Source organism: Lampetra fluviatilis, chromosome 47 (assembly GCF_964198595.1).
Source record: "Lampetra fluviatilis chromosome 47, kcLamFluv1.1, whole genome shotgun sequence".
NCBI classification, from domain to species: domain Eukaryota; kingdom Metazoa; phylum Chordata; class Hyperoartia; order Petromyzontiformes; family Petromyzontidae; genus Lampetra; species Lampetra fluviatilis.
The window spans coordinates 584,423-611,538 of NC_136321.1; the positions used below are offsets into that span (position 1 = coordinate 584,423).

General features: G+C 56.8%; 1 protein-coding gene across 2 annotated transcripts; it reads right to left on the minus strand.

Annotated features, from left to right (window-relative positions):
• Positions 1 to 2,064: 2,064 nt before the first annotated feature.
• On the minus strand, positions 2,065 to 24,848 carry TMEM181 (transmembrane protein 181). Of its 2 annotated transcripts, none has more exons than XM_078877202.1 (18): positions 24,736 to 24,848; positions 23,272 to 23,376; positions 19,904 to 20,007; positions 19,085 to 19,152; positions 18,709 to 18,802; positions 17,858 to 17,976; positions 17,245 to 17,364; positions 15,312 to 15,392; positions 14,773 to 14,872; positions 14,061 to 14,191; positions 13,853 to 13,944; positions 13,137 to 13,194; positions 12,514 to 12,616; positions 9,096 to 9,147; positions 8,862 to 8,944; positions 7,750 to 7,839; positions 7,078 to 7,144; positions 2,065 to 6,518 (listed from the first exon to the last, which is right to left on the minus strand). In XM_078877202.1, the coding sequence occupies exons 2-18, from the start codon at positions 23,283 to 23,285 to the stop codon at positions 6,440 to 6,442; spliced, it is 1,455 nt and encodes a 484-aa protein (XP_078733328.1). In that variant the 5' UTR covers positions 23,286 to 23,376; positions 24,736 to 24,848; the 3' UTR covers positions 2,065 to 6,439. The 2 variants fall into 2 exon arrangements, with proteins under 2 accessions (XP_078733328.1, XP_078733326.1); XM_078877200.1 differs by having other exon boundaries at positions 17,245 to 17,367.
• Between the last annotated feature and the right edge of the window lie 2,268 nt (positions 24,849 to 27,116).

Consider the following 27,116-nt stretch of genomic DNA (forward strand, 5'->3'; position numbering starts at 1 on the left):
CGTGCAGAGCACTGAGCTACCTTGAAGGCCCCGTCCACAGTGCCCCGTCTGCCGAGGGGGCGAGGCGGGGGTCTATGCGTGGGTGGCGCCGATGACCCTGGCTGACCCCCACCTCCACTCCCATTGTTCTCCTGCAGCGTGCATCAGCGGCACGACGCATTCCCCGAGCGCCGCCAAACCTCAGCCTCGCCCGGAGGCCGCTCGCCACCCACCCACCCAGCGCATCCATCATCCCACCAGCGCGCGGCCACCGCACGCTTCCGACCACATCCGCGAATCACACGTGCGGATCCAGTTTCATGACGAGCAGGCGATGCCATTATGTTGCGCTTGGACGATACCAGCAGCGATGTCATTCAGGAGTTCGATGCCAACGTCGAGGCCCTGCTGTTGCTGCTGGCCACGACGAGAGGGATTCGGCCCAGAGTTCGTGTCGTGTCCCCGTTCCTCGTCCTCCGTTGAATGAGCGCAGATCAGTGGGTTGACTGTGCGGTCCGTAGTGTGGGTTGTGTGGCCACAATGGCACCAGTGGCTCGTCTTTAATGCATCTCTCTGTGTCTCTATGTATATCTGTCTCTCTATTAAGCTTACAGTCCATAGTTTTGGTTTGCACGGCCACAATTGCACTGTGGACTTTGTCTCGAGTATTACATTCATGGAGACGTGCGCCTCGGCCTGGTGGACAATTCTGGTGCGGTCGGTGCGGCTGAAACCCGGAGCCGGTGGATCTCGCAGCGGTGCGTGCCCAGCCTTGTGAGCGCCAGAAGGCGCCCGGGCCGCCTGTGCGAAGATTCAGCGCAGCGCGAGCCCCTCCCCCCACCCCCCGTGGGATTGTTTTGTAAACACCGCGCGCAGCCACTGAACGTCCCAGGTCTCGGACCCCGTGGAATTCCCACGGGGCCGAGGAACTCCACCAAGGCGAGAATCCATCTCGCAATTTGTGTTCTACAATGACGGCTCCCGGTCCACGATGTGGTAATTCCTCCTGGGGGGCCGCGAGACATCGCCAGAAACCCGGGAAGATTCAACGCTCGACGTGGATATTCAACCCCCGATAGCATTCCAACCTTCCCCTCCCCGTCTGCGGGGATGAACACGACCCCGCGTCTCGGCTCACGCCGAGCGACAGGGTAGTGGGCAGCGCAAGTCGTAATCCGGGTGCCTCGCAACACCCGGGGCCTCGGTTCGATTCCCGACTGAGAGGTCGCTACGTTCTCTTCCCCTGTTCGGCACCAGTTTCCTCCAAGTGCTCTGGTGTCCTCCCATAGCGAAACTAAACAATGTCACTGGGATTGGTCAAACATCCCAAGGGTGACAAATGACCTGAAAATTACTCAAAAGGGATTACAAAGACAAATAACCCCCCGTAGCCTGAACAGACTGTTGGGGCAAGTGCCGTCAGCGTGCACCTATGAAGGCCGGCAGAGCACACGAGAGGGTGGGTGACCAGCACCGCGCCAAGCCGCATTTGTCTTACACACCACACCACCTACTCATCGGTGTTTGCCGTGAGCGGGTTCGTAGCACAGCGCTAACCGCTACACTCCCCGCTCCCTCAAAAGGAGCTAACGCGCACTCGCACACTCTGCAGAGCAGGGGAGAGCAAACACACTCCACACCCACACTGCCATGCACTCCACTCGGGAAAAAGCCCGAGTCAGGAATCGAACCCAGGAGCCTCTTGCTGCGAGGCGCGCTGGGTGCCACCGCTGCCTTCGTCACCTCCCCGGCCGCCCCAAGTAGTCGGTGTGAAGCGGTCCCCGTGGACACCGCGGACCCCACGGTCCACATAGTCCCCGTGGGCCCTATAGCCCCGGTGGTCCCCGTGGTCCCCGTAGTCCCCGTGGGCCCTATAGGCCCGGTGGTCCCCGTGGTCCCCGTGGTCCCAGTGGGCCCTATAGGCCCGGTGGTCCCCGTGGTCCCCGTGGTCCTCGTGGTCCCCACGGCCCCCGTGGTTCCTGTCGTCTCCGCGACCCCCGCGGCCACTCCGGCGCACGTCAAACTCGAGTCGGAATTGGAAAATTTGACAGCGAATAAAAAAAAGTGAACACGCAGTGCGGTCAGTAGAGAAACCGAATCCCTTTATCACAAACACCACGACGCTAACACAAAGACGACGGAATTTCACCCCTACGGAACACGAAAGGCGCGTCACTCAATGGCACGGCCCACCCAGCACGCGAGCAGCGTAAACACGACCACGCCGGGGACGGTGCCAAGACGTCGCCCTCACCCCCCGGAGCAGAGACGGAGCGCATCGAAGACACAGAACCCTCCCCACGACCACGCCGCGGACACCGACACGCGGGCGGGCGGCCAACCACGCGGCCCAAAAAGCCGCGCTCACAACCACGAAGAGGAAATCAAAGTGCCCGCCGCCCACGTTTTGACACGTTGAAGCCGTACGGATGCCATGAGAATGGAGGTGATACTCCGGCGCTGACTGCTTCGTGCGTGTTTAGCCAAACGTGGTTTTGTTGTACCCCTCGGTGCCTTCGCGGTGTCTTGGAAATGAGAAGAGCAGAGATATGTTTGAGAGTGAGCTGTGTTTGCAGTAGGAATGCTGTGTGTGTGATCCCAATTGAGTAATCTGCCAGTGATTTTTCAGCAATAGGGTTGTTATGGCCAATACTGGTTACATTGCACGGTCTGTTTGTTTGTTTAACCATGGGATGAAACCAGAGAGACCGAAGAAAACCCACGGGGGAGAAAGTACACACACACACACGGAACGTACACACACACAGAGGGGACACACACACAACGGACACACACACGCATAACGTACACACACGCAGAACATGCACACACAGAATGTACATACACACAACGTACACACACCACACACAACGCGCGCACACACCACACACAACGCGCGCACACACCACACACAACGCGCGCACACACCACACACAACGCGCACACACACCACACAGATCGTACACACACACACAGATGGAACGTACACAGAACGTACACAGACACACAGAAGGTACACACACACAGAACGTACACACAGACACAGATCGTAGACACACACACAGAACGTACTCACTCCACAAAGAAGAACCGCGCCCGAGTGGGGAACCCAACCCCAGGGCTTGTCGCGGCGAGGTGCGAGCGTCGCCAACCGAGCCACCCAGCAGGGCCACCGTCGGAACGTGAAAGGGGGCCGGGAAACGTCAAGCCGCCGATTTCTGGCCACCTTTAGCGATTAAAATACATTAACTCATAACCACGCACATCACCGTCGCTATTAAATCAAAACCGCCCCCTCTCCACGCATTGTAATTGTACCACTCTGCTAAACACGGCAATACATGACACGGACACGGCGAGTCGAGGAAGATTCTGGTCGAGTTTGGAGAAAATTATATGTAATTATATTTAACTACACGTGTCCCCAGGCTGCATGGCTCCACCCTGGCTCCATCATCCCTCGCCAAGCCTGGCTCCAGCCTCACCACCCAGCCTGGCTCCAGCTCCATCACCCAGCCTGGCTCCAGCCCCATCACCCAGCCTGGCTCCAGCCCCACCACCCAGCCTGGCGCCAGCCCCATCACCCAGCCTGGCTCCAGCCCCATCACTCAGCCTGGCTCCAGCCCCATCACCCAGCCTGGCTCCAGCCCCATCACACAGCCTGGCTCCAGCCCCATCACCCAGCCTGGCTCCAGCCCCATCACCCAGGATGGCTCCAGCCCCATCACTCAGCCTGGCTCCAGCTCCATCACTCAGCCTGGCTCCAGCCCTATCACCCAGCCTGGCTCCAGCCCCATCACCCAGTCTGGCTCCAGCCCCATCACTCAGCCTGGCTCCAGCCCCACCACCCAGCCTGGCTCCAGCCTCATCACCCAAGATGGCTACAGCCCCATCACTCAGCCTGGCTCCAGCCCCATCACCCAGCCTGGCTCCAGCCCCATCACCCAGCCTGGCTCCAGCCCCATCACCCAGCCTGGCGCCAGCCCCATCACCCAGCCTGGCTCCAGCCTCACCACCCAGCCTGGCGCCAGCCTCATCACCCAGCCTGGCGCCAACCCCATCACTCAGCCTGGCTCCAGCCCCATCACCCAGTCTGGCTCCAGCCCCATCACTCAGCCTGGCTTCAGCCCCACCACCCAGCCTGGCTCCAGCCTCATCACCCAAGATGGCTCCAGCCCCATCACTCAGCCTGGCTCCAGCCCCATCACCCAGCCTGGCTCCAGCCCCATCACCCAGCCTAGCTCCAGCCCCATCACCCAGCCTGGCGCCAGCCCCATCACCCAGCCTGGCTCCAGCCTCACCACCCAGCCTGGCGCCAGCCCCATCACCCAGCCTGGCGCCAGCCCCATCACCCAGCCTGGCTCCAGCCCCATCACCCAGCCACCCACACGAGGATTCCCACCTTTCCCCCACTCACCATGCCAGGCGTATTTCTTCGTTGGCCAAGGTATATGAAACAGCGCAGACCATTGCTGCATGAGCAAAGTTGAACACCACTCCGTTATCAGATATCATTCCAAATAAATTACTGCCACACCGCATCTGTGGTCTGGGAAGTAGCATCTGTTTAGACAGTAACTTGGAATTATGGCTAAGACAAGAGAGGGGTTAGGCTATACATTGTAATTGTATGTACAGATTATTTACAAGAGATATAATTACACTCTAGCCTCAAAGCAAAGTGCCCAGTTCTCTCAGTCCCGGTGCCGTCTCATTTCGCGGGGATGAACAAGGGGGTGCCGTGCATGCGGGGGGGGGGGGGGGATGCTCGCGTTGCCAACCAGCTCTGAGCACGAGATGACACCATCACCGCCGCCACACACCTCCAATTAGTAGGGTTGGCCAAGTACGGTGTAAAAGAAGTTCAACATACATATATACAACACCACCACCACGACATCGTGCTACCAATGTTTCGCCCCCCACCTACCACCAGGCTGAATTGCACACGACGAGCATATCTGTGGTATTGCCGAGGGGGACAGAGAGAGCAACGCATGCAACAAAACCACCGACAAACGTACACAGATGGCACACACAGCAGAAATCCGTGCATTGCTACTGTGATTACTACAGCGGTAATGAGACGCGTCCGCCAGGCCACTGCTGGTTAACACCGCGGGGCGGCGCCAAACGTGAAATACTACGCGCCGTTCATGGTCACTCTCGGTGGACGTTGAAGAATTCTCTGGACGTGGCGGCCGTCGTTGTGTGTGGCCGCGCATCACGGTTGAAATTTGACATCCAATTGCTCCGCGAATCACTTGGCTCGGGATTCCGGAGTAGCAAGATCATCAAACCTTCAACCCCGACCGCAAAACCATGGGCGGCTGCGTTGGCGAAACACAGCGCTGGTGCCTCGTCCGCTTGATGGCCGCCCCGTGCAATGAGAACAACGGCGCCCCACACCAAACGTGCCGACCTAAAATGAAGTGGACAGCTACAGCAACGTGCAAGCGCGAGATACAAGCTGATCACCCCCTGCCCCACAGCAATGGTCGCCGCATGGTTCATTCTGAAGCAAATTTACTTTTGCGTTTGGCCATATCATGATCTGGCCAAATTTGTATTTGTCAAGAACCCTCCACCACCCGACGCAAAATAAAATTGTCAAGTAGCGTACGACCGTTTAACGGTGCGCCTATTATCATTACACGCACCAGTGAGCTGAAGAGGAACCCAGTAAGTCGCACACACACGGTACATACACACACGATACACACACACACGTGGTACACACACAGTACACACACAATACACACCCGACACACACACACGGTACACACACACACACACGGTACACACACACACACACGGTACACAAACGGGACACACACGGGACACACACGGTACACAAACGGGACACACACACACGATACAGTGTATTCACACACACACATGGTGTATGCACACACACACACGGTGTATTCTCTAACCCACAAACGTGTTGTACGAAAGTTAAGTTAACAATGAAAAAAGGGAAAAAAATTAATGGGCCGCGATCGCCGTCTAGGTGTATGCTATGAAACGGTTTCATTCTAACAAACCGTGTTCTGATGTCACGTCCCTAGCTATGTTATTGCTGCTTACGGTTCTCAACTTGGGCGACCGCGTCAGACGACGCGCCGCCTTGCGATCGCACAGTGGCCCGGCGGGGGAGGGGGGGTCGGGGGAACTTGCGTTGGGACTGCCCAGAGGGAAAAGTTCCGAGGCACGAGCACGGCACCACCATCGTCTCGGACCAGCACGTGCTTGCGCCCCCAAACCCGCTCTCCCTCTGCTTCCGCCCCCACACTTCGCGGGCCCAAGGACTAGCCCCGGCTCCGCGCTCGGCCGATTCTCATCTCCCCCGAGTCGCTGGGCAGGCAGTTGGGCGAGCCGCTGCCCACGGCCAGGAGGAGAGGGCCTCATGCGGTGGTGGCGGTGGTGGTGGAGGGGCGGAGGGAGGGTGGCGGGGTGGTTAGTCCGAGTCGGAGCCATCGTGGTACGAGGTCCGCATGGACCTGCCGTTCTGCAGAGGCAGCTCCTCGTGGTCCGTGCTGTGCGATAAAGGCAAAGACAAAGTTCCCCCGTGTAGCTTTTAACAAACTGTTGGGGAAAGTGTTGTTCGTGAACAACCTGTGCGCACGCGGATACACAGACACACACGTTATGTGTGTAGGTGCTGTTACCATTGCACATACCGGAGACTCACATGAAATAAACATGATGTCACTACCAAAGACGCACATGGGACTACCGTGCACACACATACATGTTACATGTCACGAAAGGGAAAGATCCCCCGTGTAGCCTTAACAGACTGTAGGAGCAAGTACTGTTAGGGAACACCTATGAAAGCCGGCACGGCACACGAGAGGGTGAGTGGCCAGCACCATGCCCGGCCGCCTTTGTCTCCCCAGCGACAATGATTTTACAGAGCGCACCAGGTATTCATATGTGTGTGTGAGTTGACATAGGGAAGGCCCAGGATAGGTTCCGATAATCGTCACTGGTGTTGGCCGTGAGCGCGCGTGTGTGTCATATCACGACATGAGAGGCTTCGAGTCTCCGCTCAGGGTGAAGGCTCGGCGCGCCGGGCGGCTGCGTCTCTCTCACCCGTAGATGACGTCGTCGTCCGAGTCGTTGAGCATGGAGAATGTGGGGTTGTCCTTGAGCTGGGACTCTGCGGCACAGAGACATGCACATGTCGCACCCCCCTCGGGTAAGCACCGGGCAGGGACTCGCTCGCTCGCCCGCCTGCCCGCCCACTCCCCAGCCCCGCGCGCGCGGCCACCGTGCATGGTTCGAATATGGCAGGCCGCCCTGGTTAATGCTGCGGTATGTATGAACCGCCATTACACAACGCGTGCTTTCTGTTTTGCTCGCAGCGGATGTTAAAGATTCCCCCCCCCCACCACCCCTGACGAATGGGCGGCCGTCGGTGTGCCCGGCGTCACGCGGTCCAAATTCGCGATTTCAAAATTTACACCACAAAACGAGGCAATCGACATCGCATGCAATGGCAATGTCGCCTCCCGCCCCCGCTCCCCCCCTCCCCCGCCGTGAAACCACCACGCGTTGCGTCTGTGAACCACCGTGCCACGAGAACCATGCGAGCTAAATTATCAATATTATCGTTATCGTTCTGCCGCAACATTTTACGCTCGCTCGTTGGACCAAACGTCTGTAAAAGTCAAGTAAAAGCAAAGTCGGGAGCGAGTTCCGGCTCAAAACGAGCATCGAGGCACCGACGTAGCGGCGGCGATGGCACCAGCGTGCGGTGTTTACCGTAGACCGCGTTCTTGGAGGGCGAGTAAACGAACGCCAGCGTGTAGAGGTAGAAGTTGAGAAGCCCGTAGAAGGAGAGGAACTCGGCCGGTGAGGCGGGGAGTCAGGGAGCAATCGCACGCGGTGCCGCGACCTTGCCGAGCGCCGAGTCATAAATCAAAGCGCCGTGACGTCGCGCGGTTTACGAGAGCCATCAATTACACGACACAAGCGGCGCCCCCTTCCGGGATAAACTTCCCCTGCACCTTTCATACCGCAGCGGTTCACACGCGGACGCTGCTCACGGTGAGATTTTCACCGCAACAAACGCCGGTGGGCCCCTGCGTTGCTTGGTTGGGATTGCGCACGGCAGAGTAACGCTCGCTCGCGGGCTGCCGAGTCATCATGTGCCGCGCAGTGGTCAGCTGCCACTGGTTGTGCCCCCCCCCCCCCCCGCGTTGAGACGCGAGGATTCGCGAGTAGCTCATCGCGTGCAAAGCGCTCCGCAACACGTATAGAGGGCGGCGTCGCCCAACGCACCTCGCCGCTGTCGTCGTTAAGGCTGGGGCGGGCCTGCTAGGGGGCACTGGCGAGGGCTCACGTCCCCACCAGGGGACAGAGGAGGCTCCCCGGTGCCAGGGGACCGTCACGGGACGAGCGCTTCACTCAGCGTCCGCGTGGGCCCCCGACCACGTGACGCTCCGCGGTCGTGAAGTGAAGAGGTCGGAGCGCGGCCTTGCCGTTGCCACCTCGCGGCGATGCCGACGGAAAGGACTCCCCTCTCAAAGGGTATTTGGTCTACTCTTCTACGGCGGCCGGGCGTGTTGAAAAAAGTGGGCGTACCCACGCTTTACATCACCACAATGCGACCCGTCAATGGACTCGCTGCGACGAACCCACGTTCGCCGCCGCTACTGCGCATACAGCAGCGGTGAATGTGGGGGATCGGAGAAACCTGGACCATCGTGCGGCAACCTCCGCACTGTGCGAAAAAAACGTTAACTGGGTTGTATAACCGGTTATTTTAAAGTGCCCGAGTTCCCTTTGCAGCTGCGCGGAGCGGTGGCTCAGCTGAGCTGCTGACTGCTGCCCCATCACAGAGGCAGCTTCAGGCCCGCCAGGCCGGAGGATATAGTTCTGGTAGTGGGTGGACAGCTGGGAGATGAAGTTGTCCTGCAGAACTTGAGATCCAAACCTCAGGAACAAGATGGTGATGCTGCGAGACACGAACCGAGGGTAAGGGGTGGACATTTGTGAAAAAAGAGCTTCATAAGCTCATCCGATTCTTCCAGGAAAAAATATTCTGACACACTGCACGCACGCACGCCGCGGGGTCCGAGCGCCGAGCCAGCACTGCCCGGCTTTACCTGATCACGAGCACCACCAGCGTGAGCACCGTGAGGAACTTGAGCCGCAGGTCTAGGGGAGACACGTACCGACGCACGCATAAACACATTGCCACAGACATACGTGGACAAACACAAAAATCCCCCGTATAACTTGAACAGATTGTTGGGGCAAGTGGTGTTATCAAGTAGCACCTACAAAAGCCGGCACAGTACACAAAGGAGTGGTAGCCAGCACCAAGCCTGACCGCCTTTGTCTCACCAGTGGTGATGTTTACTCACCACACCAGATATTCAATTAAGGCTGAGCTGACCTAAGGGTGGCCCAGGACCGGTTCATATATTCGTCACTGGTGTTGACCGTGAGTGGGAATCCAACTTGTGTTGCTGGGTCTGTAGCAGTGTGCTAACTGCTATACTCCCGCTCTCCACTCATCCATATATGCTTTTATACAACAGATGCCATTCACCACTAAGTGACAGTGACGTCACCATGGCGCCTGTGCCAGGCCAGGTGCACTTTTGAGGCCACGTGAAGTGTCACTGACAGGAGGTCACGAAAAAGACTCAGGTGCCATGAGTTGACTGAGATGACTGGCAGATGATGCACCAGCTGTGCCCCGTACTGTGCCAACTTGCTGTATTTTAGCCACCCGATGCTCTGCCCGTTGTTGTGAGCATCGCAACTGCCTCCAACTGCAGAGTTGCGTGTTTCACGAGCCTGCTCCGTAGATGCCGATCTTGATACCGTTGGTACCAGTCTTCGGCAAGTCCACTCAGCTCTACATCCGCCTGTACCGCATCAGTCCATATATTTTCCAGCTTGTGTCATGCCCGTTTAGTCCCCGCTGTACGGCCAAAAATAAACTGCTTGGGAATGCAATGGCTGGGCATGCGGGCTACATGACCCAGCCAACGCAGCCTTACCTGCCGGAGAAGTTCACTGGTGAAAATGTGTCCAGATCTGCTTAAACCCAAAATGGATCGTAGGCACGCCAGCCTGAATGATTCTAACCAGCACAGATGTTCCATTAGAGGGGTCTAGGTTTCGTAAACATAAAAAAGGGAGGGCATGACTGTGGTTGCGAAGACCCGAAGCTTCGTGTTGGAGCGACAGACCATGTAGCTTCAACGCAGCATTACCAAGCCGATGAAAAGATAATGCCGCCCGACTGATTCGGAGTGAGACCTCTGCTGTCAAACCGGAGCTGGTTATAAGCACACTGCCCAGGTATGTAAAACTCTCCACTCTCTTCACAACTGCTCCATTACCAATGGGGGTATGTATGAATGCATGTTGAACTTCTTTCGCACTGTACGTGGCCAACCGTGCTAATCGGAGGTGCAGGGGAAGGACAACAAACAAAATACCCAGGAAGGTTCTTAATTTTGGTGGCATGCTCCAGTTTCAGCAGCAGCACCTCCAACTCCTCCTCTGAGTGAGCAGCAATCACCAGATCATCAGCATACATAACATAATTAACATAATTGTTCAATAGGCAGCCATCCCTCAACCGCACCTGGGCATCGATCAGCCTCCCATTCTATCTGTACCAAATGGAAATTCCTCCGGTACAGCCATGGAAAGCTTCTTGAACTACGTGGTCAAAGATAATATGAAATATGGGAGCCAGAGGACATCCCTGTCGCACTGCAAGGTGTACAGGGAATGGCTCTGATTCCAGGCCATTTAGCTTTAACCGGGCCTGCCTACCATCATGAAGGCCTTTAATGATTGTGAGCAGACAGCCAGGGAATGTGAAAGGTCTTGACCAGGTCAATAAAGCAGAGATGTAGGTCTTTTTGAAATTCTCTACACCTCTGCTGTAACAAACGGAGAGAGAATATGGCATCCATGCAGACCGCCTTGGTCTGAAACCACATTGAGAATCTGCAAGCCTCTCCTCAGTGTGCCTGGCAAGGCGATGTTGAATAATCCTTGCCAGGACCTTTCCCGGCAAACTGAGAAGAGATATACTCCTGCAGCTATTACAATCTGTGCGGTCCCCCTTCTTAAAGAGGGGGACTACCATGACATCCTTCCAATCCTGCGGAACCTGTCCTGTGCTCCAGACAGTTGTGATGATGTCATGTAGGGCAGTCTGCACACAGACACCACCCCCTCCCTCAGCATTTCACTTCAGAGATAAACTCTACCCGGCACTTTTTCTGGTCTCAGATTCCGGAATGCCGTTCACACTACCTCCACAGATGGCACCTCAGCCATAGAAGGGGTAGATATTTGAGGCAGGGCAACCCCAGCAGGATCATCCCCACCTTGTCCATGATATTGTTCTAGGCTGCAGGAATTCCCTTCACAAAAGACCTCATAGAAATGCTCTGCAAACCTGCTGACCAGTTCCTGAGTGTTGGAGATCGGATGACCATTCTTTACCTTGAGGATGGTGATAGATGAGGTGCTGAAAGTAACTTTTTTATGGAATAAGTGATATGTGATCGTGGGCTACGGAGGCAGATTCCATCTGCTCAGCAACCCACGCCCATGCCGCTCATGCTTGTAGCGCCACGCTTCTCTCCCAACCTCCGAGGAAGGCTCCGGTTAACCTCATTCTTCGTTGGAACACCTCCTCTTTCAGCCAGTGTATCTGGGGAGGTCTGGACCACGCACTTAATGCAGCAATTGCAGCTGCATGAGCCACAGTCCTGAACCTCACCCATTTCTTCTCAGCATCAGGATGTGGGGACGATGCCAACCCCAACTGCAAGCGATTTTTAAACTCCTGCTTGCGACTATCCTCAGCTAGCCGAGACCAGGTTGCCGTGGGTTTGAATGAGGTCTTCGATGGACGCCCACCATTGGAGTGGAAGAATGGTAGGCACATCTAACAAATGACAAGTGTCTGCGTCATTACCCACTCGAGCATTAAAGTAACCCAACAGGATGACTCGATCCCGAGGGGCCACTTTAGCTTGCACCTGGAACAGGAGGTTATACAAGGCGTCTGACTCATGTACACGCACGTACGTACACACACCCACATATTTACAAACAAACACACGCATGAGGCAAAAGTTTGGCCAGGACCGACTACCTTTGTCTCCCTAATGCTGATATTTAGCTACTGATAAGGGAGCGGGAGAGGAAGAAAACGGAGCGAGGGAGGGAGCAGAGCAGGGAAGGGAGCGAGGGAGGGAGCGAGGGAGAGTGAGAGGGAGGGAGCGAGTGAGGGAGAGAGCGAGGGAGGGAGGGTGTGAGGGAGGGACCGAGCGAGCAAGGGAGGGAGGGTGTGAGAGATTGAGTGAGCGAGGGAGGGAGGGAGCGAGGGAGGGAGGGTATGAGGGATTGAGTGAGCGAGCGCGGGAGGGAGCGAACGAGGGAGCGAGCGAGCGAGGGAGTGAGCGCGGGAGAGAGCGAGGGAGGGTGTGAGGGAGCGAGCGAGCGAGGGAGGGAGGGAGCGAGCGAGGGCGAGTGACGCACCGAAGTAGGGCATGTTGCGCAGCTCGGTGCAGGCACGCACGATGAGGAAGACGAGGTAGAGGATGTACATGGCGCCCACAACAAAGAAGAAGATCTTCATACCCTGCAAGGCGGCAGCACGAACCATCACAATCATGGCTCTCCAGGAGCAGCGTCTCCAGGCATCATTAGGTTCACATGAGGCTTGCTAAAGTGTCTCAACAACTGAAGCGGACGGCGTGGAGTGTTTTTACAGTCCGTACACCCGCCGGCAGTATCAATCAGGGCAGTCTGCTGGATTGGAACCACAAAGTGGCAACGGGCCCTCTACTGTAAAACAACAGCAGACTAACGGCCGTGAAATCCTGTGGCGGCCTCCTGTACAACGACAATGTGAAGAATGCTGTTTGTTGAAAGAAGCGCGGGTTCAGGATTATATTCTGAAATATGATTTGGAAATATGTAAAACCGCTGCTGCATGAAGGCTTCCTCGCATTGTGTCGGGGGATGGTCACGCGGCGGAGGGGCGGGAGGGACGAGGGGTGGGGGGGGTGGGGGGGGTGGGGGGGGTGGGGGGGGGCAGGGGGGGGGTTGTTGACCGTACTTCACCGTGTCACTGGAACGCGGCGCATTCGGTACGATACCTCGAAGTTCCCGGTGTCAACGCGGTACTGGAATGTCGGGTCCTGCAGCTCGTTCATCCTGCAAGAAGAGAGGAGCAGGCACGGCGATGTCACGTGGCGTGCAGCGGGAAGTGGGGGAGGGGTGGGGGGGTGCAACGTGACTCCGCCACGTCGGTTATGCCGCCTGTCGCTCTGCCGGGCCGGCCGGCGACGCCCGCGACGGGCGTCGTCACTCTGCCAGGGGCTGTGCTGGCGTCCGGACGTTCCTGGGAAGCCGCTGTTCCAGCACGGATCCGGTTCGGTGGCGCGACGCCGCTCATTTCAGCGGTTCGTGGATTCATCCGGCAAGCCGCCACCAGCTAGTGACGCGGCGTCAGCCACAAAATTCTAGCCGCCCTCTGTTTCACAGCTGCCATTAAGGAGGCCACGTGTGCCGGCGTCACGGTACCAATTTTGCCAAATTAGAAACATTACATCTCAAAGCGCTCCGATTGGGATTACGGGCACACAGAAACAACATCGACCCTCACTGGCAGAAAACTAAATCTCGTCTGCAGGCCAGATGCCACCGGGGGTGACCATTCAATTGGCCAAAATGTGCTGCGAGGAGCTAATCGCATGCGACGCCCTCCACGACGCAGCTCGGCGATGAGCGCGATGCTGGGAGCGGCGCCCGCTATTAGAGGCCGGGGCACTGGCAGGAAGCGGTGGGGGGTGCTGTAGCTGGCGCTGCTTACGTCTGCCAGATTCCAAGAGTGACGGCCGCGACCCAGAGCAGCCCCACGATGAGTAGCTTGGGCAGGTAAAACGTGAAGAACCTGCGATTGGACTGAGAGCACACATAACAACAGCTCTACACAGTGCGGCTCGATGCGGTACCTGCGTGCGGATCGGTGTGGGTCGGTGCGGTACCTGTTTGCGGGTCGGTGCGGGTCGGTGCGGTACCTGCGTGCGGATGCCGTGGTAGACGCAGAGCCAAAACAGCAGCAGGGCGCTGAGGAAGGAGGCCTGGAAGATGGCGTCCAACAGGCCCGGCACCCACGAGTTGACGAGGAACGACAGCGGGAAGATGGGGTCTGCTCGCACGCCCACACACGCCGCAGACCCGTCATCCCCAACACCGTCATTGAGCGGCAGGGTGGCAGCGCAGAAGTCACGCTCGCAACCCACAGCGAGAAGCGCCCGGGTTCGATTCCCGACTTTTCTGCGTAGAGCTTGTATGTTCCGCATGGGCTTCTTCCGGGTTCTCCGGCTTCCTAACTGTGGCTAAATGAATAAATAAGCAATTCGTATTGGACAAAACATCCCAATGCTGAGAGATTCCCTGCAAATTGCTCGATTGGGATGCCACACAGCAGCATCTTTAAAAACAGCAGCGTACGCAGTCTCGAGACTCGGTGAGGCTCTCGTGAGTGTGAACGAGCAATCCAGGTGCCCTCCCACGAGCCAGAGACTTGCAGTCGCACCGGCGTAGCCGCGGCCGGAAGAAACCAAGGCCGGCATCAGTGGCAAGAGTAGGAGAAATCGCCTCCCTGCGACGTTCCGCGCTCTGCGTTTTAGGGATTTATGGCCGGGTGCCACACGCAGACGTTAAACGCAAAAACTGGGGGGGGGGGGGGGGGAGCGGTTAACGAGTGGAGGGGCGGCGGCTTCCCACCGTTGTAGAGCAGCAGCAGGGGAAGCAGAATGGCCATCCACTTCTGCTCGATGGCCCAGTCCCGCATGGAGAACTTGCGCAGGGAGTGAGCGAAGAGGCACTGTGCAGCGACATGGGGCGGTACGGATGTTTTGGCACGTGCGCAGCAGCACGCATGCACAGCAGCAGCACACGCATAGCAACACAAACGCACAGCAGCAGCACACACAAAGCAGTACACACACAGCAGCACATACAGGCACAGCAGCAGAAACACGCACAGCACATGCAGCAGCACACATGGACACAGCAGCTCATACAGAAGCACACGCCAACACTAAGCAACCATTGCCATTTAAACGCAATCAGAGTTATTACCCCGACCGGACCACCGCTAATGCCGTCTCGTCGAGTCCCAGCTGTTTCACGAGCTAAGCGATTACAATAATCCCCGTGGGCGGCTGCCCCCTACCCACGCCCCCCACCCACGCCCCCCACCCACGTCCTCCACCCACGCCCCCCACCACCACGTCGCCACCGCCCCGCGGGCGGGCACTGACCGTAACGAGGAAGGTGAGCAGCAGGAAGACGAAGCGGAACCAGATCTCCACCTGCGTGAAGGCCGCGTTGTACACCTTGAACTGTGGGCAGAGGAGGGCAGGCGCCGTCGCAAGCGGTGTGAGCCACGTCGCCGTAAGACAATAATATTTATTCAAGAATTATTATTTGAACAAGGCCCACTGAGCTATAGAGCTCTTTTTCAGAAGTGGCTTATCGTGTGAAAATGTACAGCAGCCAAATACTGTAAACGCGCGACGTTGATTCTAAATGTGGAGCGAAAAACCGGAGGACCCGGAGAAAAAGCCAAAATACCATGGGGAAGAGAGAAACACGCAAACTCCAAATATACAGGCGTCAGGGTCGGGATAGAACCCACGACCTCATGCATACCAGGCAAGGAAGTTAACATCTCCAAGCCACCGTGGCTCTCCAAAGCCACCGTTGCCACTGCGATGCTCGATTGTTATTGTTGGTGCGCTGGTTCACCTAAAAAAGCCTCACCGAGTCTCAAGACTCTTTTTCAGGAGGGTCCTGCCAAATGTTGTTGCTGTGTGATCCCAATGGTGTAATTTGAAGGTCATGTTTCAGCATTGGGAATGTTTTGCCCCAATACCGATTACATTGTATGTTTTTTTAAGCTATGGGAGCAACCCGGAGAACCCAGAGGAAACACACGCAGAACAGGGGGAGAGAGAGAATACTCAGAGAGACTCCACACACGCAGGAAGGTGCCCAAGTCGGGAATCGAACCCGGTCGTTTCTCGCTGTGCGGCGCGAGCATCACCACTGCGCTGCCACCCTGCTGCCCACATTTGTAAAGGCGTCCACATTAATTCCCTTAATCTGCAACGCAAACAGTGACGCGCGCCTCTCACACGCACACACACACGCGCGCGCGGGAAGCCCCACCGCTCCCGAGCGGAGTCAGTGGCGTGGAACGCTGCACAAGCCGGGGGCTTAGCGTCGGTCGCCAGAAAACAAATTGTGAAGATCATCGCCATCTTCTTTGCATTCATATCACGCCGCTCGCTTAAACGCCGCGGCAACTCAAAGCGCCTTAACATCTCGTCACGAACGTTCGAAGGGCGCCCCCAAGTGGCAGCTGTCCCCGTGGGGCCCAAGGCGACTCGGCGACGGCCTTCACTCGGATATCGGTCTGCCAGTTGGGGGCGACGACCGTTGCTGCGCACGATCCCAGTTGTGTCGATTGTGGTGTCATTTTTGGAATGTCAGTAAATTCGCACCGGGGATCCGGCACAGTAAACACTGACAGCCTCATCGTTTTGAATGAAGGCACGAGATCTTTAATGTCCACTGTGAAACAGACGGCGCGTAGTGTGGATGCGGTTAATAAGCACACCGCAGGATTAACTAAGGCAGCTTTCCAGATATTTGAACCGCAAACTTCTGCAACAGAACCGCTGGGCTGTGGCACCGCCCTACTCTTATGTACATGTTTATTTATGCCAGGCCAGGTGTGCTTTGAGCCCAAGTGAAGTGTCGAAGGCTAGCTGGCAGGAGGTCATGGGACAGACCCAGGAGCAATGGGTTGATTGAGATGGCTGGTAGATGCAAGAGCTGTGCACCCCACTGTGCCAACTTGCTGCCTTTTAGCCAACCGACGCTCCGCTCGTTGCGAGCGTCGCTCCTCTGCCCTCCATTGTTGCGGGAGGGCGATTGCCTCGAACTGCCCAGTAGCATCCTTCACGAGCCTCCTCCATCGAGGCCGATCTTGACACCGCTGGTAAGTCCATTCAGCTCCACATCCTCCCGTACAGCATCAGTCCATCTCTTTTCCAGCCCAAGGCATGCCTGTTTAGCCCCCTCTATCCGGCCAAACATACACGCTAGGTCCCACGACCTCATGGTACTGGCTGTGGTCGGTCGTACCGACCACGGGGCCTGTCGTTTCCAACACAAGGCCCGTCGTACCGTGAAGTTGACCTCTTGCATGACGTGCACAATCTGCTCCAGGCCCTGAAACTGCACTCGCACCAGGTACTTGGTGTAGTCCAGGAAGCCCAGGTGCAGCACGATGATCTCGTTGCATTTCTGCTGCGGCCACGCGAATACAATACGCATAACATAGATACAACACACACTCTATTATCCGCTCCCCTGAACAGACTTATGGGAGATCTCATTCTTCGCCTACGTGCTGATAATGGGATGTATATATATTTTTTTTATTGGGATGTTTCACCTGGAAAATCCCTCGGGACAAAGCGTCCCGCGTGCAATGGCGTCGAGTGACGTGCAGTGAACTTCGCACCAAGACCAGCGCACAAACAACTCGGTCACAAATCATCGTCGTTCTCCAGGCAGCAGCAGCCTCGCGCTGCCGGGCTCGTCCTGCTCTCCGCGCGTGACCAGAGAGATGGTCGCGCCGGACCAGTCACCATTTCCATAGAGACGCGCGTGGCGTTACGGACACGGCCTCCGGAGGCCGCGTCAGGCCGCGCGGTGTAACACGGCCTCCGCCGTGGTCTGCCTGGCGAAGCTCCGCGTGGTGCAGTTGGTGAGTGGGGGGGGAGGACCGCTTTACCTGGGAGCAGCGCAGGCAGCGGCTGCGGTTGTAGGAGATGGTGTTCACCATGACCATGCTGGCGTCACGCTCCCGGCCCGTGATGGCCACCGAGAGGTTGAAGTTCTGCTCAAAGGCGCCTGGGGTGGGGCGAGGAGAGACGGCGACGAGGCGAGAGGGACGGAAGACGGGCGCAGAAACGCACGCACCATGCCGTAAGCAACCGACCCACAAGGGCCGCTCACACTCTCGCTCCTCTCAACACTCACAGACCCCAATCGCAGACCACAATCGCAGAGCACAATCGCAGAGCACAAGTGCTATTAGCGCTGTCATCCCGATAGCGCAAGGCGTGGACGTGGCACGACGCTGCTAGGTTCTGGCAGTAGTTTCACAGTCAGGCGCGATTTTGCCATGTGTAGCCGTGTGTAATTCCCACTGACCAATCTAAGGTGTAATTTTCCGTATTCGGCAAAACGCGGACCGTGATGCCGGCGGCACAGCAATGGCTTACTGCTTCGCGTCCAATAGCGCCGCGGGATCTCTTTTAATGTCCACCGTGAAACAGACGGCGCTCGGTCCCCACACGGGAAACCATACTGCTGCAGTAATAACCATGGCGGGCGGCCTGGCAGATTTCAAACAGCTATCCTCGACCAACGAGCGGCGAACGAGCCGCGGGCTGGGCCGCGTCGCCCAAACAGTGAATGGAACCAAGCGCGCCAATGAAAGCGCCTTTTCCTGAACAGGAGTTTTGAGCCTCAGCGAGGACTGCCTGGGCAAGTAAATTGGCATTTGGCGCCGAATCCAAACGGCAGGACAGCCGTTGCCGCCTGTGCTACCGCGGATCCGCGGGACGCCGTGGGCCGTACCGTTGCTGCGCTCCGCCAGTTCGATATCGCACATGAGCCACAGCTGCTGGTTGAAGGTGGAAAGGGTCGGCGACGTCAGCTGGAAGGGACCCACCTGGACACGGAAGGGCAACGTTAAACCGCCGTCACACTGCCACCGTCACAGTCACATAACCACCACTGTCTCACTGCCGCTACTACCATCACACCACCGCTTTGACATCACCGCTACCACCGTCACACCACTGCTATCACCGTCACACCACCGCCATTACCGTTACATCATCACCACTGTCACACCACTGCTACCACTGTCACACCACCACCGTCGTCATAAAACCACCATCAAGGTCACACCACAAGCACGCGTGGTGCAGCGCACGCCAAGTGGAGTCACCTTCAAGTCCGGGGGCTTCATGGAGAGATGCGTGGCCTGCTCCACGGTTGCGTTGATGACGCTCGGGCCTACAACAAAAGTGATTGTACCACCACCACAATTGTCACCGAGTTCCCTACATCACGGCTTCCCGCTGGCCCGTGGTTCCTCCTGTGTTGACGGCACGTTGCAGGTTGCCATCATCATTGCTAAAAGTGTAGCGGCGTGCCGTCAAGGGTCAAAGCGCTTCCTCGGTGCGAAAACCTCGCCATCGCCAGCTCAAATGCCGGGTTCAATTGACGCTTCGACCACGCCCGTTCCATCGCACCTGGGGCATCTGCTGTGGGGGGGTGGCTTTTATTTGGTGGCCACGCCGGGGACGGGCGCTGTAATATAGCGATGAAATCGGACACCCGACGAAATCACCGATCAAAGATTTTGGCCAACTTGTATGGAAGAAAGTGGGCGTGGTGTTGGTCGAAGGGGGTATGTTTGCCCATGTATGGTCATTGTGGCTCATGAATCGAGGGTTCTTTTGTATCTATTTAGCTCAGTCAATCTGGCACCCAGCTCAAAGTTGATCGGGCAGCCATCTTGAAAATGTCGATTTATTGCAATTCATTGGCAATCGATTCATTGGCAAGCGATATTCGGATCGAATGATATGCTCCCTTTATACAGCAAGATCTGGGATTCCTGTCGCAGTCCGCTTTTATTATACCACGGTGCCGTATCCTGGCTCCCCGGGACCTCCCCCTGCGACCTCCAGTCACATTCACATGGGGAGCGAGGGGGGGGCGAGGGGAGAGCAATGACGGAGTATGGGGGGGCGCTACCTACCGGCCACACCGATGAGCAGCGTGAGCCCGAAGCAAGCGAAGAAGGTGGCGAACACCAGCACAAAGTGGCGCTTGGACATGGTGTAGAGTCGCATCTGCACCGACCTGCAGGCGGCAACAGAGACAAAGGGGAGCCCCCGTGTACCCTGAACGGACCGTTGGGGCAAGTGCTGTTCGCGAGCACCTACGACTGCCGACAAGGCACACGAGTGGGTGGGTGGTCAGCACCACGCCTGGCCCATGAACTGCGTCTCGCTGGTGCTGATATTTACACACCGCACCAGGTACTGATTTGAGGCCGAGTTGACCTAGACGAGGCCCAGGACCAGTTCACATATGTTACCGTTGGCCGTGAGCGGGAATCAAACTCGGATCATTGGGTTTGTGGAGAAGTGTGCTAACCACCACGTGACACCGCTCCCCATAGACACACGCACAATGGTGCGCACGCACAGACACAAGCGCACACCAGGGGACAACCACTGCACACAGCGACCATCGTCCTCCTACTGCCAGACAAACGGCCACTTGCAGGCCAGGTGCCGAGTCGCAATATGCCGCACAGGGACGGCTGCTACAGGGGGTGCGCCCCTTTCAAGCGTCTAAGACGAGACTCCAGTCGGTCATCGCAAGCGAGCCGCCGACAGAGGAGGCCGCTGCGTAGAGGCCACGAGTGACCACTCGTCCACGCGTCTCGCGCTGCCCGCGCCGCAGCAGCAGCCGCAGCAGCAGCGGCGGCAGCAGCCGTCGTGGCGTCGTCCCTATGCTGCTACGCGCTCGTGCGGTCGCAGGTCATCCCAACACCTTCACAGCTGCTCCCAATAGCAGCCTTCACTGCGTGCGTATACAGAGCGTGATTTTCTCACTCACACTCGCTCACTGACTCACACTCGCTCACACTCTCACACTTGCTTACTCAAATCCTCACATTCGCTCAATCGCTCACACGTGCTCACACTTGCTCACTCACACTCATTCAATCACTCACTCATATTCGTTCAATCCCTCACACACTCATTCACTCACTCATACTCGCGCACTCGCTCAGGAATGCGCACACCGCACCCTCCGGTGCTTTGCCACGCTCGAGTCTGGGGCGTCGAGGCGTGGCCCTGCGTGGGAGCCATGCGGGGACAGTGCTGGGTTTTTACCGACATCAGCGCGTTCAGTTCGCGAGGCTCCTTGACACGGCCGCCCGCTCTCTCCAAGAGTTATGGTGGAGGCTCGGCGATGGACGGGTGCCGTCCCGAGTCTGGGACGTGCTGCCCATTCTGAGGTAAGCCGAGAAATCCGAACGTGGAGCGCGCAGACCGAGCTTCCGGTGAAGCGAATGAGACGGACTCGTGGCCTCGGGCGCAGCGCACGGCCGCTTCCAGCGACTTTAAATTGCCAGCCACCACCGCACCCCCCGGCTCACGAGGGCAGCTCCTTCTCCTCCACCTCTGCCGCCGCTGCTGCCGCTTAAAGTTTGCATTTCGTAATTGGGGCTGTGAGCTTAAGGAAAATAATCCGTGCGAGACTGAAACTAAACAAATATTAATGAGCCACGTTGGCAGGCCAGAAATGGGTGGGCGAGTGGGTGGGTGAGCAGATGAGAGGGTGGGTAGGCGAGTGATTGAGTGTTGAGGGAGGAAGTGGGAGTGATTGGGTGTAACTGTGGGTAGGTGAGTGAGTGGGTAAAAGTGCAATTTCAGTAAGTAGAAAAGCTACTGTGTCACTGACCAGGTATTCTGATCTGTTCAATGACCGAGTTATTCCCCCAGGTGAGACTGCGATGGCCCCGTTATTAGCCGGGAATGTGATGTGAGCGATTACGTCGTAGTGTTGTTCTTGGCTGCCAGGAGGCTGCGACGCACGTCTGGTTTTGCCTGGTGCGTCTGCAGCTTCACTCAGGATGGATACAATCTTCATTACAACCAGTGACAGCCCAGTGACCCTCCCCCCCAAAACACACACACACACGTCTTCTTGAAAAATACAAAGATCCCCCCTTCAGCCTTAACATAATGTTGGGGCTAGAGCTGTTAGCAAGCGCCTATGAAGACCGACATGGCCGATGGGTGGATTGGTGGCCAGAACCATGCCAGGCGGCCTGTCTACTGAGTGGCAATGTTTAAACAGCGCCAGGTACTGAACTCATTTGAGGCTGGATCAACCTAGGGGAGGCCCAGGACCTGGAGTTGGCCGCGAGCGGGAATCGAACTAGAGTTGCCAGGTTGGTCGCTACACTTCCGCTCCCCACCCCACTCGCACTCCCCACTCGCTCTCCCCACTCAAAAACTCGGGACAACAGAACGAGATTCCTGTGCGGGGTGCGGTACAGGTGGAGCCACGTGTTCACCCAAGACAAACACGACTCCTGTGACGACTCGGTGTGGCGAGGGCAGCACTGCGACACCACGCTGAGTGGACAGCGCTGCTTCAAGGGACCGCACACCCAGTTCACTTCGCCACCGTGACACGATGTGACTCACAGGCATGCACGCACGACTGCTCCAACCCAGCACGATACACAGGACCCCACAACACACACCATCAATAACAATAACCGCCATTCGCCACTAAGTGGCGGTGACGTCACCACGACGCTTGTGCCAGGCCATGTGCACCTTGAGGCCACGTGAAGTGTCGAACGCCCGCTGGCAGGAGGTCACGGGGCAGACCCAGGTGCCACAGGTCGACTGACTGAAATGACTGGCTGATGCACCACCTATGCCCCCTACTGTGCCAACTTGCTGTGCTTTAGCCACCCGGCGCTCCGCTCGTTGTTGTGAGCGTCGCTCCTCCGCCCTCCATTGTTGTTGAGGGCGACTGCCTCTAACTGCCCAGTAGCGTCCTTCACGAGCCTCCTCCAGAGGCCAATATTGACACCGCTGGTACCACTCATCGGCAAGTCCACTCAGCTCCACGTCCTCCTGTACCACATCACTCCATCTCTTCTCTAGCCCGTGCCGTGCCCGTTCAGCCCCCTCGATCCGGCCGAACAAAAGCTGTTTGGGCATGCGGTGGCTGGGCATGCAGTGGCTGGGCATGCGGGCTACATGGCCCAGCCAACGCAGCCTTGCCTACCGGAGGAGCTCACCAATGGGACTTTGTCCAGATCTTTCGAGGAATTGTGAGCTCATCACACAATCCAGGCTGGTTAAACCCAGGATTGATCGTAGGCAGGCCAGCCTAAATGTTTCTAACCGGCGAAGATGTTCCATTAGGGAGGTTCACGTTTCGCACACTACTCACACACTACATCACAATGCAAACACAGCATCACTCCCAAACACAGCATGACACCACCACATCCCAACACACGCCACCACCACCACATCCCAACACACACTACCCCACCCACCACCACCACCACACGGGGCTCACAGTTCGTGCTCCATCGCGGCCACCGTGGAGCAGCTGACGGAGCGATGATCTCGGCCTGCTGTGCTTTAGCTTCAGTCGGGTGTCCGGTCGAGTGCAGTCCGTGCGCTAGAGAGTACACACGGTAGGGGCTGAGCTAGAGAGTACACACGGTAGGGGCTGAGCTAGAGAGTACACACGGTAGGGGCTGAGCTAGAGAGTACACACGGTAGGGGCTGAGCTAGAGAGTACACACGGTAGGGGCTGGGCTAGAGACTACACACGGTAGGGGCTGAGCTAGAGAGTACACACGGTAGAGACTGAGCTGGAGAGTACACACGGTAGAGCCTGAGCTAGAGAGTACACACGGTAGGGACTGAGCTAGAGAGTACACACGGTAGGGGCTGAGCTAGAGAGTACACACGGTAGGGTCTGAGCTAGAGAGTAGACACGGTAGGGGCTGAGCTAGAGAGTACACACGGTAGGGGCTGAGCTAGAGAGTACACACGGTAGGGGCTGAGCTAGGGAGTACACACGGTAGGGACTGAGCTAGAGAGTACACACGGTAGGGGCTGAGCTAGAGAGTACACACGGTAGAGGCTGAGCTAGAGAGTACACACGGTAGGGGCTGAGCTAGAGAGTACACACGGTAGGGGCTGAGCTAGAGAGTACACATGGTAGGGGCTGAGCTAGAGCGTACACACGGTAGGGGCTGAACTAGGGAGTACACACGGTAGAGTCTGAGCTAGAGAGTACACACGGTAGGGGCTGAGCTAGAGAGTACACACGGTAGAGACTGAGCTGGAGAGTACACACGGTAGAGCCTGAGCTAGAGAGTACACACGGTAGGGACTGAGCTAGAGAGTACACACGGTAGGGGCTGAGCTAGAGAGTACACACGGTAGGGTCTGAGCTAGAGAGTACACACGGTAGGGACTGAGTTAGAGAGTACACACGGTAGGGGCTGAGCTAGAGAGTACACACGGTAGGGGCTGAGCTAGAGAGTACACACGGTAGGGGCTGAGCTAGAGAGTACACACGGTAGGGGCTGAGCTAGAGAGTACACACGGTAGGGGCTGGGCTAGAGAGTACACACGGTAGGGGCTGAGCTAGAGCGTACACACGGTAGGGGCTGGGCTAGAGAGTACACACGGTAGGGGCTGAGCTAGAGAGTACACACGGTAGAGACTGAGCTAGAGAGTACACACGGTAGAGACTGAGCTAGAGAGTACACACGGTAGGGACTGAGCTAGAGAGTACACACGGTAGGGGCTGGGCTAGAGAGTACACACGGTAGAGTCTGAGCTGGATAGTACACACGGTAGAGTCTGAGCTAGAGAGTACACACGGTAGGGGCTGAGCTGGAGAGTACACACGGTAGAGAGTACTCACTGTGGAGAGTACAGTAGAGAGTACTCACTGTAGAGAGTACAGTAGAGAGTACTCGCTGTGGAGAGTACAGTAGAGAGTACAGTAGAGAGTACTCACTGTGGAGAGTCCCGCTACCGACTCTGTCGATCTGCTTGTCCACAAGGCCACGTCACCCGCGCCGCTTCCGGGTGACGTCACTGTGCATCAGCGGAGCCGCGTTCGGTAACTCCACCCCCAGGGCGTATCTACAGAGAGCGCGTTCGATAACTCCACCCCCAGGGCGTGTCTACAGAGAGCGCGTTCGGTAACTCCACCCCCAGGGCTTGTCTACAGAGAGAGCGCGTTCGGTAACTCCACTCAGAATGATTTTTTTTTTAAACCGCTTTCGGAGACGCCACTTAGCAGAGCAATTTGTAGGAGAGCGCCGAGAAGAGCAGGCAGAGTAAAGACATCTGCGAGATAATTAATGAGCAATGATGTTACATTTCCAGGCCCAAATATGGAGGGTGGCTTTGCCCAAATACGGGTTTTGGGGTGTGGTCATGCCCAAAGGATTTATTTATATACAAGAATTTAACGACCCAAAGCTCGATCAAAGTTCCACCATTGCTCGATTACTGCTCCGATCACATAGACACGTATTCAACATGCGTCTATGGGATCAAGCAGTGATTCAGCTATGACATACTGGTAGGAACCTCCTGGTTACACCAGCCCACAGGGGATTATTGTGTCCGTCCGTCGTGCAGGGAGGGGCTGGGTGAGGAGGGAGGGGCTGGGTGGGGAGGGAGGGGCCGGGTGGGGTGTGAAGAGTGAGGCTGGGTGGGGAGGGTGGGGCTAATCACTCCGTGGTGCCCTTATAAAACTCAACGTTTAACCTACTCACGCCGGCTTGTGCCCGCCCTCACAGTCGGGCATATTTGCGGAATACACCACGCCGCCGTTGACCCTGGCCATTGACCGAGCAACCCAACGTTCCTACCAGCTCCCTCCGCAGTAATATGTTTAATACATGTTTCTATGAGCTAGAGCAGTAATTGAGCTGATATTTTGCAGAGGCAACTTTATAAATCCGTAAAGTAACCCCGGTCACATGAATTCTGGATCGAAAGAGACGATGTATGGATTGAAAAAGGCCATTGGTGAAATGTTTGGCTGTTAGCCCATCCATTGACGCTGAGCATTAACATTCATTCTGACGCGGAGTCGTTAGATCCTGTTGGAGCGTGACCGCCAGAACTGCGCCCTCGTTGGTTCTACAGAGCGCGCTCGGTAAGGGGCCATCCATTGAGTAAGGACGCAATAATCTGTCAAAACTTGACCCCCCCCTCCCTGTAGGCACGCGGACTTTTTACCCCCCACCCACCTGCGTAGGTACAGCTTGACGCACCCCCCCCCCCCCCGAATCCTATAGAACAGCCGATATTTAATCCACGGAGAAACGATCAAGGATTAATAATATTAACGTGTTTAAACAGATAGTCTACTGCCGGACTATCCAACTCATTTGAAGGCCAATGTCGACAATTTATTATCGAGGCATCACCCCCCCCCCCCGTTTCTTATGCGTACATTGTCTGTAGACCCCCCCATACGCAGGCGTACGTGTTTTGATTAAACCCATTCCCCCCTCCATGCGTACGTACTAAATGTGTAGTGGTGATACGCGCTGGGGTAGGGATCGGGTGCCAGCGCGTAGTCATTGGCTGTGTGTGTGGTGACGTGCGCTGACGGTGAAGGATCAGGGGTCAGCGCGGGGTCGTGGGTTATGTGGTGCTGATTGGCTGTGTGCCGGTGACGCGCTTGAGAGGGAGTGATCGGGTGGCAGCGCGGCGTGATTGGTTGGGTAGTGGAAACACGCGCTGGGGGAAAACGGATCGTAGTTAATAGCGCGTCGTGATTGGTTAACTAAGGAGCGATGCTCACGTCGAGGTCCGCATCCGCTCCGTCTCCCGTGAGCAGGGACTATATAAGGTGATGCACACAGGCGCACGGGGAGAGTGTAACCAGCGAAGACTGAAGACGGAGAGGAAGAGATAGGGCCCTGTGGTACCCAGTCCCGCTGTCCTGTGGGGACCGGGACTCTGTGTAACCCAGAGGCGGAGTGTAGGGTGAGCATGCAGTGTGAGCATGCAGTATGTGTAGCCAGAGGCATAGGGTCTACACGAGACGAGTGATGCGTGTGTAGCCAGAGGCATAGGGTCTACACGAGACGAGTGATGCGTGTGTAGCCAGAGGCATAGGGTCTACACGAGACGAGTGATGCGTGTGTAGCCAGAGGCATAGGGTCTACACGAGACGAGTGATGCGTGTGTAGCCAGAGGCATAGAGTCTACACGAGCTAAGTGAAGTGTGCAGTCAGAGAATAGAGACCACACGTTGTATCGTGACAAGTAGTCAGAAGAATAGAGACCACACGTTGTATTGTGACAAGTCAAGATTTAATAAAAAGTGTGTTACCCGTCAAGGAGTTTCCTGCCGTCATTTCCAATACTTCA

What these genes read in the sequence shown, in the direction of transcription:
- TMEM181 (XM_078877200.1), bottom strand. An exon ending in TGCAAGAGGTCAACTTCACG is followed by an intron (nt 15,393 to 17,244) that starts GTACGACGGGCC and finishes CTCTGCCCACAG; the next exon opens with TTCAAGGTGTACAACGCGGC. An exon ending in GACGACGACGTCATCTACGG is followed by an intron (nt 6,519 to 7,077) that starts GTGAGAGAGACG and finishes TTTATCGCACAG; the next exon opens with CACGGACCACGAGGAGCTGC.